The 16,438-nt window shown below is 35.2% G+C and overlaps 2 protein-coding genes across 2 annotated transcripts; both read right to left on the bottom strand.

The window, feature by feature from the left end:
- Window positions 1–3,949: 3,949 nt before the first annotated feature.
- LOC128216064 (cdc25-like protein phosphatase twine) lies at window positions 3,950–7,372 on the bottom strand. The gene is made up of 8 exons (XM_052922657.1): window positions 7,356–7,372; window positions 6,891–6,936; window positions 6,494–6,661; window positions 6,089–6,238; window positions 5,633–5,788; window positions 4,887–5,116; window positions 4,377–4,494; window positions 3,950–4,087 (listed from the first exon to the last, which is right to left on the bottom strand). The coding sequence occupies exons 1-8, from the start codon at window positions 7,370–7,372 to the stop codon at window positions 3,950–3,952; spliced, it is 1,023 nt and encodes a 340-aa protein (XP_052778617.1).
- A 4,776-nt stretch (window positions 7,373–12,148) lies between these two features.
- On the bottom strand, window positions 12,149–15,973 carry LOC128216063 (cdc25-like protein phosphatase twine). The gene is made up of 8 exons (XM_052922656.1): window positions 15,957–15,973; window positions 15,454–15,499; window positions 15,056–15,223; window positions 14,651–14,800; window positions 13,785–13,931; window positions 13,085–13,314; window positions 12,576–12,693; window positions 12,149–12,286 (listed from the first exon to the last, which is right to left on the bottom strand). Exons 1-8 carry the CDS (start codon window positions 15,971–15,973, stop codon window positions 12,149–12,151), a joined length of 1,014 nt encoding a protein of 337 aa, XP_052778616.1.
- Between the last annotated feature and the right edge of the window lie 465 nt (window positions 15,974–16,438).

Raw genomic sequence — 16,438 nt, 5'->3', positions numbered from 1 at the left:
AATTTCACCTTCCGTTTTATCGTGTATTGTCAACATGTCAGCTTTACCTGTCAACTTACTGTGGTTTTACCTTGTACAATGAATCACTGATTTTTCAACAGTTTATAGCTCCTAAGATATTCTTATGCATGCTCTTAAAAATGACATCTTGAGTCTATCTCTATATATCCGCGAAGAAATATTGAACATACATTCCATGACACATAGAAATAAAAGACAAATAAAGTCGTTTTATATGTATTGAAATGCCAGAGACTACTCAATGTTTTAATTTAAACATGTATAGGACGATGGGGAAGTGTTTAGACGAAACGAATCACAGACCCTTCTACTTACAGGAATGTTGAGGTTAAGATTTCCCAACATTTTATCAGTACTGAATAAATAATAATTACTGCCTATAAGATAATAACCCAGTGGCATTTAGTTCCATGTAAAACCGTTAAGAATTGCATCTTCAAATCTTCAGAGACATGAGTTGATTTTACGCCTGCATAACATTGGTTTTGAATTGTTTTATACTGATACACTGTACATCCCTTTGTATACGCATAAAACATTTCATATAAATAGTTTGAAATGTTTTTAAATGTCTGCGACTCTCCAATTAATTTCCATTAAACACGCTTAGCACGAAGGCAATTGTTTTGCCGAAACTTAGCACAGACCCTTGTTATTACAGAAAAGCAACATGAAGTTAATAAAGCTCTTCAATCATAAGTATAAAAAAATGATAAAATGAACGATATTTTAGCAATATTTTTAGGTTGAAAAGAATCTTACTTATTTCGTGTTTAGAGCTCGGTATGAAATTTGGTAAATATTTGCAATAAATATAGAGATGGAGGGAGCGAGAACCTGCGAATGCCTAGGGCCCGCAAAATATAGACAATGGACATTAATTCTAATTGCATACATAGTCGCTTTCACGTGACTCAATGAATGAATATATTCCTACCACAAATGGGATGATTATCTTCGATTACATTTACAAGGGCCATATTAGTGGACCATATATAACCTTGCGATCTTATCAGCTTCCGTGCATTTGTACTCAGTCGACGATAATTTGTAAGTGTCAATATTAACAAGGGAAGTTATCATATTTCCTAATTATAGGTAGTCCATAAGGTGTCACTTAATTGTAATCATAATTGTTTTGCCCCAAAAAATAAATTTCAAATTTCATATCATATCTTGCAATGAGGAGACATCTGTTATGGTTATTACATATGTATTGAGCGAAACTGTTTGTTTTTGTATGATGTATCGAAGCCCCACATTTGTTTTATGATATATATTATACCATTTGTTTTTAGATTCATGTTGACAAAATGTATGTATTTCAACATGAATTAGACTGGAAATGTTTCAATCAATAAGTTTTTCGACTGCTGAAAAGTGGTTATGATCTTAGTCAGTTTGCACCATTCTTATAAAGTCTTAATGACTTAGAAGTGCTCGCTCGTTGCGATCACTCCGCCCTTTTTATATTGTATTACATACAACAGATCTTCAGGTGCTTAGTATAGATACATTAACATTGTATGAATTGGTACAACACATACCTCATGGCCGTTGCTGCTATATTCCAGAATGGTACTAATTCTTTAAACACGATACAGTTGAACAAAATAAGAGTTTGAAAATACGTTGAAATGTCAAACGAAATGTGAATTATCGAATAGAAGTCACTTGGCAAGAACATTTGCCAACGTAAAGTTATCTACAGTTTGTACGTGAAGTAATTATAATGTTTGCATTTATACAATACAGAAGTTCCAAACAATCTTTAAATATACAAAGAGTTCAAATAGCGGTCTAGTTTCTTGATGAGGAAATTATAACACTATTTAAATGTAATTAATGCTTAATTAAAGCTAAATGCAGTAATCAAGGACATTTAAAATAAACAAGTTGAAAGTTGCGATAAATACAGACGATCGCACCTTTGAGTTGGTGAGATGTCGCGCGCATTGATAGACACGTTAGCCCCATTCAGAATCATTTAGCTCTTATTTCTGACAACGGCAAGATTTAAATAGTATCATCTTTTATTTCATAAAATAATATTTTACTTCTCCATTGCATTGATATTTCTATATTTGAGTATTATAGAAGATATCTGTGATTTATTGTAAAACGATGCGTGCTCGCCGAATGGTTTTAACCCGATAGCGAGAGTAAATAGGCTTCCCCCACCACATTGAAATGTTATTTTTATATTTCAGTATTTTACTATTCACACATAACTGATCTTTTACATGATTGCAATACAATGGTAAATCACCATTGCAATTACGGTAAGGCGGCACAAATTGTTATTTTGCTCGTGGTTTAATGCATTCTTTGATGTGGATGCTACAGAATATTCAATTCAAACCACCCTTTTCACTGTATTTTTGTAACCTTAAACATGGTTCTTTTCTATCAATATTATTTCCGTTAAACATATCTGTCAAATGAGATGAGTGGATCAAGTACGCTCAAGGATGGTGTTCAAATCAGTACTGAATATCTCTTAAATAAGTAATTTGATATGAAAAATACTAAAACTAATAATATGGATGTCATATACAACTTTGCAGTCTTTATGATAGATTTCGCTTGAATGATGTATTCAATTAACCCATATCCAAAACTTTAGATAGAAAGACCTGTCTATTATTGACCCGGGCTTATTGTCATGTGTTGCCAAGTTTAAATTCCTTCCATTAGTATGGCATGGAATGGATATTATATATTAATATTGAAGTATAGAATATCCCCAAGGAATATTACGCTCTAGGAGTTGATTGGTAATCCACTGGTAGCTTTCTGAGTTTTCGAAAATATTTAATTAGGCAGCGAACAAAGCCATGCTTGACCTATTTCTTAAAATAAATAACCTTAACTTGCCTGTAGATCTTCCAATGAAATTTTTCCGTTTCAATATACGGATGCGAAGACTGGGGCTTTGAAAACCTGGAGCTTATGAGCTACTGCATTGCAAGTTTTTGCGCCCAATAACACTTACTAGAAAAAATATCCCAAGGTTTTATGCACGCCTTAGAAATGAGTAGATACAATCTTAATGTAAAAGTTAAAACTCGAATGATAAATTTCGGAGTAAACTCATTTCATCCGCTAAATCGAAAAAAAGTTTCTTGTTCAATAAATACATGATACAATATCCCTTAGCCCAATCATATTAAGTCAATACTTGATCAAACTGGAAATTCACATGTCTGTCTTACGCGGAACGTTAGTTCACTTGTCAACTCCACTTTTGTTGACAAATTTCAGCAAACCTGTTTCGAACAGTTTAATAGCTCATCTCAGGGTTAAATGTATTCCTAATTTATATCTGATGAAACATTTAAACAGTACATAGTATATTACCGAACGTTCTGTGATTTCATTTATATTCTAATGCGACTCTAATTCAAACAATGCAATTGAGCATCAACTTATGGAAACAAAGCGTAAAATTACGAGAGTTAGATGCCTTATAATTAGGATTTTAAAGCAAAATGCATATCACTTCTTTTCTTTTATTTAAAAAATATTGATGACAGAAAATAAGAAGGCATCATTAAATACAGTCATAAGTTAAAATGAAAGAGCTATATACAACACAACAAAAGTCTAGAAGGAAAGAAAAGACAAGAAAGAATCCAGGAGAAATGAGGAAAACACACATTGGAACAAGTCAAAATAAGTTAAACTCGAATAAGCATTCATTAACAACAAAATAAGATCTCAATATTGAGATAATTGCAAATTATTTATCACAGATCGGCTTTAACTGTCGCTTTCCAACCAAGAGACGATATATATTTTAGAGTCTTAGCACTGTCGAGCACTAATTCCAGTCACACACACTACTCAGTGGCTTCTGTAACACCCGGCCCTTGCGCATGCGTGTTTCAGGGTGACGTCGCCAAAAAGACATCAGCACAATGGCGTTCTAGAAGCGCAGGCTGGTGCGAAGTCGATTTGCGCGTTCCCCCGCTGTCCAGGACTTTGACTTTGCCCGGAAGTGACGAAGGTCAGTCACGTGGTCCTTATGCAACATCGGCATGTATTGTTGGGGCTCACACTGGACCTAAAACAGGATAAATGGTACATGTATTGGACTGGTTCGATTTTATTAATCTCATTCGAATACGAGTTCATATGTCTCAAAATGGCGCCTGACACTCAGAGATCTTAAATGAATAACGGGGATAATCAATTTGATCTTCTTTTTTAACCTTATGCTATAAATCATATGCTAATTTTTGTTATGCTCTTAGAAATATATTAATGTGCTCTATAATTCTATGCTGTGCTTCTTAACGCATTTCAAAATTATTTTAATAAAAAAATTAACTTGAAATAAAATTAGCACACACCATGTGTTTGTGGAAGAAAGCCTTGTATCCGCCCTCTAGCAGATACACTTCCGGGAAGGCTAGGCGCGGGTAGACGTCCGTGTGGAGGCCACGGTCCTCGCTCCGTAAGTGACGGTACCTGCACATAATATTAGAACATATGTATTTCAGTTTAGAATAATATATCGTAATATGAGAATAGACCCGCTTTATATTATATTGTTATTTGCAAGCATTTTCTTACATTTTTTCTTAATTTTATGTTTGCATAATGAATACAAGTAATATATAATGTAAACGTCATCCCCAACAATATAAATCTCTTTTATAAGTCATTCTGTTAAAAGTTCCTTAGTTGATGCTCAGGTATATATAACTTCCTGTTACATCATTCCGCAAAACAAAGTCGACATTTTGTCAATGTCAGATGTACAAGTGTAATTGCAATAGAACGTCAAGAACACACGCCAGTACTTTACCATGATAGGTGTATGATTAACTAGAAAACAGTAGATCTTTTGAGACACTTACATCTTTGGTCCCCTCTCAGACGAAAACTCGCAGTGGAAGACAAGCACGTGCCGACCGGAAGTGGCGTCATCGTTCATGTGTGAAAGGAGGAAGTCTCGGACCATGTCTCGCGTGAAGAGATTCACGGCGCCACGGATGTGGCCGCCCTCGAACTCGTACGGGTAGCGGCAGTCGATCACTGTCATGCGCCCTATTTCGTCGTCATAGCAACCACGCAGCACCGCGTCCATCTGGAAATATCATAGTCAAGTGTTACAAGATTATTGGCAAGTTGTCTCCTCATTTGTTTTTGTTCTCTATATTCTTTCTTTAATATTTTTTTATATATTTGATATAATAGTTTGAGAATAATATTATTACCTCATAACCAGCAAATATATAATATACTGAGATGGGATATCGTTTTTGGACCAAAGGTCCTGTTAAAAAAACACCTCCAGAATGGTTCGACTTATATTGTACATGTATGCTTATTATAAAACAAGATAATTCACTAAAATGATAGAGCACTAACCTGTAAACTCGCTGAAGAAAATTGCAATTTATAAAAAAAAGTTAACGGGCCAATGTGGTCCCTTACACGGATATGAATGATAAATTACACCAAAAATTGGCCCGCTTTAGAAAATTGCAATTAAATAAAGGAAGACGGGCAAAAGTGGTGTCTAACACATTTATAACTGAGATATGTTACAAGAAGCATCACCGATTACAATGACTAAAAAGAAAACAGGCTATGAACTTACAGCATCGGGTGAGATGGCCTTGAGGTCCTTGTGTTTGCCGGGTATTGTGGGGATGGTGTAGGGCCGGGAGCCGTCCGCTACTACTTCCGGATCCGTGGACAGCGTGTTTACCACCGACTTGATCTCATCTCCGCGGCCGCTAGGTGTCTCCACATTCTGGATAAGAAACATGTTGCTATACCAGACATCTAAATCAATCAGTATTGACATAACATAATGCATTTTTATTGTTGTTGTTGTTGTTAATGATGTTTTCATTTAAAATACTGACATATTTGTCAACGGAAGCGAAACGTCCCATAATTATTTTCATTCAGTAACACATTGACTCATTACACAGGTCACATTGGAAGTTCTCAATATTAATTTTGTAAATGAATTGTTAATGTTATCGGTTTAGTTGTTTGATGTAAAAATATTAATAGTTAAAATATGCTTAATGAAAAGAGAACATACGTCTAAAGTGAGGTCGCTAAGGGCGACCCCTGTCTCTCTCAGGCGCTTGCTGACCGGAGTGTCCTCGTGATCATCGGCTAGACGCTTGCTTGAAAACAGGCTTCTCTTAACATCGAACGACAGGAATCGGCCCAGTGGCTTCCGGCACACCTGTTGGTTACAACACGCACATTGTTTAATGATAAAATCAAATAGCTAGTCATCTTTTTAAATCAATCAATTACTTCATCATTCAATCATCTATACAATCACTCATTCATCATCCAATCAATCAACATAACCATAACTTTGATAGCTGCTGACAACGAGTCTTTAATTTACTAGACAATCTGGTTTATTTTCATGGCGATCTCAGGCTAGTATTTTTTAATTACTAACGTTATTATTGATCTTGATTTAACTCACCTCAATATTGGATCTGTCATGACCGGAAATGACGGTTGGGGTGTCGGTGGCTGCCCATTCGTCATCCTTGTCTGCAGTGTTTCCTCCCCTGACTGGCGGAGTGAGAAAGATGCCGATATCGATCTCTTCCGGCTTACTTGGGGTCCTTAGTCTCAACATGTCGGAAAGCTACACGGGAAACAATGGACAATTAGTATTTTAGTACAAAATCAATAACATACTTTGAAGCTGTGTATCAGAAAGAAAATAAAAGGTTCAAAACTTAAAAGACAACAACATTGTACTAGGATGCGTGCGTGTGTGCGTTAGCGTGTAGCGGGTAATTTATATATAATGCAAAAACATTCGTGTACATCTTTATCAAAAATAAAAGTAAGCAAGAAACATGTTAACTTACAGTTGAAGGTTCGCTGCTGCAGATGCTACTGGTCTCAGTCTTGAAACTGGAATGACAAAACACAGAAATATACCATACATCTTTAGCACATCCTCACGGACTCATATTATCACATAGCGCATCTTTAATTAGCGCAATTATCGGTCTACAGTCACATAGCCCGGTATGGTCACAGCTAGTCCGGGCAATATGCCACCATAAAAGACCATGATTACGCATCGCCATGATCAAAGACGCCGCGGGTGCTTGATTGGACCGATCAAAATAAACGCTGAGTACCATAAATCACGGCATGCTACGACATGTGGCTGCATCTCAAGTGGCTTACCGTACGTTAATATGTCCTTAAATGTTTTTAATTCGCCAATCTAAAACAACAGTTAAAATATTGAAAAGTGTTGTTGATGAAATTTCATCTATTATGCATTACACACCTTTAATACATTACTAATAAATATAACTTACGTCCGTTCTCTCTCCATATTTTAAGCACGAATGAACACTGTTTGTGTTCACTATAGAAACTGTTTTATTATATGAAGTCAATCCACAGACAGACACAAATTGTCTGGCTCTGATAACATGTAAGTATGTATTTTTACAACCTAAATTCCACGTTACTGCACTAAGCTTATAATGCGAATTTTACATACAGTGATGTTCAACATTATGTTTTCCTTTACGTTTTGAGTAAATGTGCTCAAACTGTTTTCTCTCTAATCTTGTTTTTCTTGCCTTAAATAAGTGCGATCTCTGCTTTTACAGAATAAGTATATGGAACGTGTATAAACTTCAGGCAATCGAATGCGTGGGCTTAAAGGGGATTTCAGCATTGTCCATCAATTTCTGTATGATGCTATAAAAGCCTTTAGAAGCAAACTGCTACAACACTCAAGATGCTACGAAAACGCCAATTGAGTTTGTTTATGAAAATTCTTCTCGATAAAATGCAAAGCCTTTTATATAAAAATCTCAAGATTACAAAATATATAAATAAGTGGTGATTTACAAATATGGTATATTACTGAATCAATACTTAATAAAATAAACATCACTTACAAAGTCACAAGGATGATGTTACTGTCCTGATGAACGTTTTTGGTTTTAAAATGATTTAATAAGTCAACACAGCCATGCGTCAGGTAGAAATAGCCCCTCCGCTATTGGTCCAGAGTTTGTTGTCATTTATGGCCCGGTAAACGGTTAATTTACATACTTCTGGCAGGTTTTCATACCGACCCATTTGCTTAACGTTAAGGTAGCATTGTGGCTCCTGATTGTTTTTACACGACTCAATTAAGGGCCATAAAATTCCACGTGATAATTTCACCTTCCGTTTGATCGTGTATTGTCAACATGTCAGCTTTATCTGTCAACTTACTGTGGTTTTACATTGCACAATGAATCATTGATTTTTCAACAGTTTATAGCTCCTATTTTCTTTTTCATGAAAAACATGACATCTTGAGTCTATCTCTATAAATCCGAAGAAATATTTAACATATATTCCATGACAAATAGGAAAAAAGTTAAAGTAAGTCGTTTGAAATGCGTTGAAAATGTCAGAGACTACTCAATGATTTTCTATCAAACATATATAGGACGAAGGGGCATTGTGTAGACGAAATGAATCACAGACCCTTCTACTAACAGAAATGTTGAGGTTAAGATTCCCAAACATTCTATCAGTTCTGCATAAAAAATAATTAATGCCTATAAGATAACAACCTAGTGGCATTCAGTTCCATGTAAAACCGTTAAGAATTGCATCTTCAAATCTTCACAGACATGAGTTTATTTCACGCCTGCATAACATTGGTTTTGATTTTTTTTTAATGATACACTGTACACCCCTTTGTACACGCAAAAACATTTTATATAAATAGTTTGAAATATTTTTAAATGTCTGCGATTCTCCAATTAATTTCCATTAAACACGCTTAGCACGAAGGCAATTGTGTTGCCGAAACTTAGCACAGACCCTTGTTATTACAGAAAAGCAACATGAAGTTAATAAAGCTCTATATCAATCATAAGTATAAAAAATAATAAAATGAACGATATTTTAGCAATATTTTTAGGTTGAAAAGTATCTTACTTATTTCGTGTTTACAGCTCGGTATGAAATTTGGTAAAGATTTGAAATAAATATAGAGATGGAGGGAGCGAGAACCTGCGAATGCTTAGGGCCCGCAAAATATAGACAATGGACATTAATTATAATTGCATGCGTAGTCGCTTTCACGTGACTCAATTAATGAATATATTCCTACCACAAATGGGATGATTATCTTCGATTACATTTACAAGGGACCATATATAACTTTGCGATCTTATCAGCTTCCGTGCATTTGTATTCAGTCGACGATAGTTTGTAAGTGTCAATATTAAAAAGGGAAGTTATCATATTTCCTGAATATAGGTAGTCCATAAGGTGTCACTTAAGTGTAATCATAATTGTTTTACCCAGAATTAAAGTTCAAATTTCATATCATATCTTGCACTGAGGAGACATCTGTTATGGTGATTACATATGTATTGAGCGAAACTGTTTGTTTTATGTATGATGTATAGAAGCCCCACATTAATTTATGATATATATTATACCATTTGTTTTTAAATACATGTTAACAAAATGTATGCATTTCAACATGAATTTAACTGGAAATGTTTCAATCAATAAGTTTTTCGACTGCTGAAATGTGTTATGATCTTAGTCAGTTTGCACCATTCTTATAAAATCTTAATGACTTAGAAGTGATCGCTCGTTGCGGTCACTCCGCCCTTGATATATTGTATTACATACAACATATCTACATGTGCTTTGTATAGATACATTAACATTGTATGAATTGGTACAACACATACCTCATAGCCGTTGCTGCTGTATTCCAGAATGGTAATAATTCTTTAAACACGATACAGTTGAACAACATAAGAGTTTGAAAATACGTTGATACCGTTGAAATGTCAAACGAAATATGAATTATCGAACAGAAGTCACTTGGCAAGAAAAGATGTCAAAGTGAAGTTATCTACAGTTTGTACGTGAAGTAATTATAAAGTTTGATTTTATACAATACTGAAGTTCCAAACAATCTTTAAATATACAAAGAGTTCAAATAGCGGTCTAGTTTCTTGATGAGGAAATTATAACACTATTTAATTGTAATTAATGCTTAATTAAAAGTAAATGCAACAATCTAGGACATTTAAAATAACCAAGTTGAAAGTTGCGATAAATACAGACGATCGCACCTTTGAGTTGGTGAGATGTCGCGCGCATTGATAGACACGTTAGCCATTCAGAATCATGTAGCTCTTATTTCTGACAACGGCAAGATTAAAATAGTATCATCTTTTATTTCATAAAATAATATTTTACTTCTCCATTGAATTGATATTTATATATTTGAGTATTATAGAAGATATCTGTGATTTATTGTAAGACGTTGCGTGCTTGCCTAATGGTTATAACCCGATGGCGAGGGTAAATAGGCTTCCCCCAACACATTGAATTGTTATTTTTATATTTCAGTATTTTGCTATTCACACATAACTGATCTTATACATGATTGCAATACAATGGTAAATCGCCATTGCAATTACGGTAAAGCGGCGAAAATCGTTATTTTGCTCGTTGTTTAATGCATTCTTTGATGAGGAAGCTACAGAATATTCAATTCAAACCACCCTTTTCACTGTATTTTTGTAACCTTAAACATGGTTCTTTTCTATCAATATTATCTCCGTTAAACATATCTGTCAAATGAGATGAGTGGATCAAGTACGCTCAAGGATGGTGTTCATACTTACAAATCAGTACTGAATATCTCTTAAATAAGTAATTTGATATGAAAAATACTAAAACTAATAATATGGATGTCATATACAACTTTGCAGTCTTTATGATGTATTCAATTATTCAATTAACCCATATCCAAAACAAAACTTTAGATAGAAAGACCTGTCTATAATTGACCCTGGCTTATTGTCATGTGTTGCCAAGTTTAAATTCCTTCCATTAGTATGGCATGGAATGGATATTATATATTAATATTGAAGTATAGAATATCCCCAAGGAATATTACGCTCTAGGAGTTGATTGGTAATCCACTGGTAGCTTTCTGAGTTTTCGAAAATATTTAATTAGGCAGCGAACAAAGCCATGCTTGACCTATTTCTTAAAATAAATAACCTTAACTTGCCTGTAGATCTTCCAATGAAATTTTTCCGTTTCAATATACGGATGCGAAGACTGGGGCTTTGAAAACCTGGAGCTTATGAGTTACTGCATTGCAAGTTTTTGTGCCCAATAACACTTACTAGAAAAAATATCCCAAGGTTTTATGCACGCCTTAGAAATGAGTAGATACAATCTTAATGTAAAAGTTAAAACTCGAATGATAAATTTCGGAGTAAACCCTTTTCATCCGATCAATCGAAAAAAAGTTTCTTGTTCTATAAATACATGATACAATATCCCTTAGCCCAATCATATTAAGTCAATACTTGATCAAACGGGAAATTCACATGTCTGTCTTACGCGGAACGTTAGTTCACTTGTCAACTCCACTTATGTTGACAAATTTCAGCAAACCTGTTTCGAACAGTTTAATAGCTCATCTTAGGGTTAAATGTATCCCTAATTTAAATCTGATGAAACATTTAAACAGTACATAGTATATTACCGAACGTTCTGCGATTTCATTTATATTTCAATGCGACTCTAATTTAAACAATGAAATTGAGCATCAATTTAAGGAAACAAAGCATAAAATTACGAGAGTTAGATGCCTTATAATTAGGATTTTAAAGCAAAATGCATATCACTTCTTTTCTTTTATTTAAAAAATGTTGATGACAGAAAATAAGAAGACATCATTAAATACAGTCATAAGTTAAAATGAAAGAGCTATATACAACACAACTAAAGTCTAGAACGAAAGAAAAGACAAGAAAGAATCAAGGAGAAATGAGGAAAACACACATTGGAACAAGTCAAAATAAATTAAACTCGAATGACATTCAAAAACAACAAAATAAGATCTCAATATTGAGATAATTGCAAATTATTTATCACAGATCGGCTTTAACTGTCGCTTTCCAACCAAGAGACGATATATATTTTAGAGTCATAGCACTGTCGAGCACTAATTCCAGTCACACACACTACTCAGTGGCCTCAGTAACACCCGGCCCTTGCGCATGCGTGTTTCAGGGTGACGTCGCCAAAAAGACATCAGCACAATGGCGTTCTAGAAGCGCAGGCTGGTGCGAAGTCGATTTGCGCGTTCCCCCGCTGTCCAGGACTTTGACTTTGCCCGGAAGTGACGAAGGTCAGTCACGTGGTCCTTATGCAACATCGGCATGTATTGCTGGGGCTCACACTGGACCTAAAACAGGATAAATGGTACATGTATTGGACTGGTTCGATTTTATTAATCATATTCGAATACGTGTTCATATGTCTCAAAATGGCGCCTGACACTCAGAGATCTTAAATGAATAACGGGGATAATCAATTTGATCTTCTTTTTTAACCTTATGCTTAAAATCATATGCTAATTTATGTTATGCTCTTAGAAATATATTAATGTGCTCTATAATTCTATGCTGTGCTTCTTAACGCATTTCAAAAATATTTTAATAAAAAAATTAACTTGAATTAAAATAAGCACACACCATATGTTTGTGGAAGAAAGCCTTGTATCCGCCCTCTAGCAGGTAGACTTCCGGGAAGGCTAGGCGCGGGTAGACGTCCGTGTGGAGGCCACGGTCCTCGCTCCGTAAGTGACGGTACCTGAACATATTATAAGAACATATGTATTTCAGTTTAAAATTATATATCGTAATATGAGGATAAACCCGCTTTATATCATGTTGTTATTTGCAAGCATTTCCTTACATTTCTTCTTAATTTTATGTTTGCATAATGAATACAAGTAATATATAATGTAAAAGTCATCCCCACCATATAAATCACTTATATAAGTCATTCTGTTTAAAGGTACTTAGTTGATGCTCAGGAATATATAACTTCTTGATACATCTTTCCGCAAAACAAAGTCGACATTTTGTCAATGTCAGATGTACAAGTGTAATTGCAATAGAACGTCAAGAACGCACGCCAGTACTTTACAATGATAGGTGTAAGATTTACTTGAAAACAGTAGATCTTTTGAGACACTTACATCTTCGGTCCCCTCTCAGACGAAAACTCGCAGTGGAAGACAAGCACGTGCCGACCGGAAGTGGCGTCATCGTTCATGTGTGAAAGGAGGAAGTCTCGGACCATGTCTCGCGTGAAGAGATTCACGGCACCACGGATGTGGCCGCCCTTGAACTCGTACGGGTAGCGGCAGTCGATCACTGTCAGGCGCCCTATTTCGTCGTCATAGCAACCACGCAGCACCGCGTCCATCTGGAAATATCATAGTCAAGTGTTACAAGATTATTGGCAAGTTGTTTCCTTATTTATTTTTGTTCTTTCTTTCTTTAATATTTTTTATATATATTTGATATAATAGTTTGAGAATAATATTATTACCTCATAATCAGCAAATATATAATATACTGAGAAGGGATATCTTTTTTGGACCAAAGGTCCTGTTAAAAAATCTCCAGAATGGTACGACTTATATTGTACATGTATGCTTATTATAAAACAAGATAATTCACTAAAATGATAGTGCACTGACCAATAAACTCGCTTAAGAAAATTGCAATTTATAAAAAAGTTAACGGGCCAATGTGGTCCTTTACACAAATATGAATGATATATTACACAAAAAATTGGCCCGCTTTAGAAAATTGCAATTAAATAAAGGAAGACAGGCAAAAGTGGTGTCTAACAATTTATAACTGACATATGTTACAAGAAGCATCACTTACAGTATCTGGTGAGATGGCCTTGAGGTCCTTGTGTTTGCCATGGACGGTGGGGATGGTGTAGGGCCGGGAGCCGTCCGCCACTACTTCCGGATCCGTGGACAGCGTGTTTACCACCGACTTGATCTCATCTCCGCGGCCGCTAGAGGTCTCCACATTCTGGTTGAGAAACATGTTGCTATACCAGAAATCTAAACCAATCAGTACTGATATAACATAATGTACTTTTTTTTATTGTTGTTGATGTTTTCATTTAAAATACTGAAATATTTGTCAACAGAAGCGAAACGTCCAAAAATTATTTGTCGGCGGCCACTACTTTAGAAATATTCCAACTAAGGGACTAGTTCATAAATTGCAGAACAATGCTTTCAACATTTTCCACTTTGCATGATAAAATATGAAGTTTAGTATGTTTTATAAACCTTTACACTTTAACTGATAATGAAACCTTAAATTATAATAGCCCTGCTTATCATTTTGAAAATTTTGATTTTAAATACCAACTCAATCATAACAACTCAGCCATCTCCGTCAAGCTTCGAGATAGATACAGGCCGAGGTGTTCCGATTGATACCAACCTCCGCCCAAATAGATGAAGGTTACACGGAACAATTTTTTTTTTTTTTACAATATCCCTTATGTTTGTAAACCTCCTACGCTGTAATCTCCATTGGTAACAGAAAAAAGGCGATTTTTGAAATATTAACATTGAGCTTATTTTCATTTAGCAACACATTGACTCATTACACAGGTCAACATTGAAAGCTCTCAATATCTGTAAATGAATTGTTTATTTTATCGGTTTAGTTGTTTGATGTAAAAATATTTATAGTTAAAATATGCTTAATGAAAAAAGAGAACATACGTCTAAAGTGACGTTGCTAAGGGCGACAGCTGTCTCTCTCAGACGCCTGCTGCCCGGAGTGTCCTCGTGTGCATCGGCTAGACGCTTGCTTGAAAACAGGCTTCTCTTAACATCGAACGACAAGAATCGGCCCAGTGGCTTCCGGCACACCTGTTGGTTACAACACGCACATTGTTTAATGATAAAATCAAATAGCTATTCATCTTTTTAAATCAATCAATTATTTCATCATTCAATCATCTAAACAATCACTCATTCATCATCCAATCAATCAACATAACCATAACTTTGATAGCTGCTGACAACGAGTCTTTGATTTACTAGACAATCTGATTTATTTTCATGGCGAGCTGAGGCTAGTATTTTTTAATTACTAACGTTATTATTGATCTTGATTTAACTCGCCTCAATATTAGATCTGTCATGACCGGAAATGACGGTTGGGGTGTCGGTGGCTGCCCATTCGTTACCCTTTTCTGCAGTGTTTCCTCCCCTGACTGGCGGAGTGAGAAAGATGCCGATGTCGCTCTCTTCCGGCTTGCTTGGTGTCGTAAGTCTCAACATGTCGCAAAGCTACACAGGAAACAATGGACAAATAGTATTTGAGTACAAAAATCAATAACATACTTTAAAGCTGTGTATCAAAAATAAAATAAAAGGTTCAAAACTTAAAAAACAACAACATTGCACTATGATGCGTGTGTGTGTGCGTTAGCGTGTACCGGGTAATTTATATATTATTTAAAAACATTTATGTACATCTTTATCAAAAATAAAAGTAAGCAAGAAACATGTTAACTTACAGTTGAAGGTTCGCTGCTGCAGATGCTACTGATCTCCGTCTTGGAACTGGAATGACAAAACACAGAAATATACCATAAATCTCCGCCACACGCTCACGAGCTCATAATATCACATAGCGCATCTTTAATAAGCGCAATTATCGGTGTACAGTCACATGACCCGCTGTGGTCACAGCTAGTCCGGTCAATATGTCACCATAAAAGCATATAATTACGCATCGCCATGATCAAAGACGCCGCGGGTGCTTGATTGGACCGATCAAAATAAACGCTGAGTACCATGTTACGACATGTGGCTGCATCTCAAGTGGTTTACCGTATGTAAATATGTCCTTAAATATTTTCATTTTATCAATCAAAAAACGGAAAACAACAAGAAAAATTTCACCAATCTAAAACAACAGTTAAAATATTAAAAAGTGTTGTTGATGAAATTTCATCTATTATGTATTTAATTGCCGATGCTAAACACCTCAAATACATTACTAATAAATATAACTTACGTCCGTTCTCTCTCCATATTTTTAAGCACGAATGAACACTGGGCGTTTTTGCTATAGAAACAGTTTTGTAATATGAAGTCAATCCACAGACAGACACGAATTGTCTGGCTCTGATAACATGTAAGTATGTATTTTTACAACCTAAATTCCACGTTACTGCACTAAGCTTATAATGTGATACTTTGGATATAATTTGCAAATTTTACATACAGTGATGTAAGGTTGTTCAACGTAATGTTTTTCTTTACGTTTTGAGTAAATGTGCTCAAAGCTATTCTCAGTCTAATCGTGTTTTTGTTGCCTTAAATAAGTGCGGTCTCTGCTTTCACAGCGTAAGTATATGGAACGCTTATAAACTTAAGGCAATCGAATGCGTGGGCTTAAAGGGATCTTCAGCATTGTCCATCAATTTCTGTATGGTGCTATAAAAGCCTTTAGTAGCAAACTGCTAAAACACTCAAGATGCTACGAAAACGCCAATT

The sequence above is a fragment of the Mya arenaria genome, chromosome 14 (assembly GCF_026914265.1).
Source record: "Mya arenaria isolate MELC-2E11 chromosome 14, ASM2691426v1".
Taxonomy (NCBI): Eukaryota; Metazoa; Mollusca; class Bivalvia; order Myida; family Myidae; genus Mya; species Mya arenaria.
Note: the sequence above shows the minus strand (reverse complement) of the source record. Positions and strands in the feature narration are given on the sequence as shown.

Excerpts from the sequence above, each read along its gene's own strand:
- LOC128216063 (XM_052922656.1), bottom strand. Across the intron at positions 13,315-13,784 it reads AGGCCATCTCACCAGATACT|ATGGACGCGGTGCTGCGTGG; the intron begins GTAAGTGATGCT and ends TGATATTTCCAG. Across the intron at positions 12,287-12,575 it reads CTTTCTTCCACAAACATATG|GTCCAGTGTGAGCCCCAGCA; the intron begins GTGTGTGCTTAT and ends ATCCTGTTTTAG.
- LOC128216064 (XM_052922657.1), bottom strand. Across the intron at positions 6,239-6,493 it reads ATGACAGATCCAATATTGAG|GTGTGCCGGAAGCCACTGGG; the intron begins GTGAGTTAAATC and ends TGTAACCAACAG. Across the intron at positions 5,789-6,088 it reads TTAGCGACCTCACTTTAGAC|AATGTGGAGACACCTAGCGG; the intron begins GTATGTTCTCTT and ends TTTCTTATCCAG.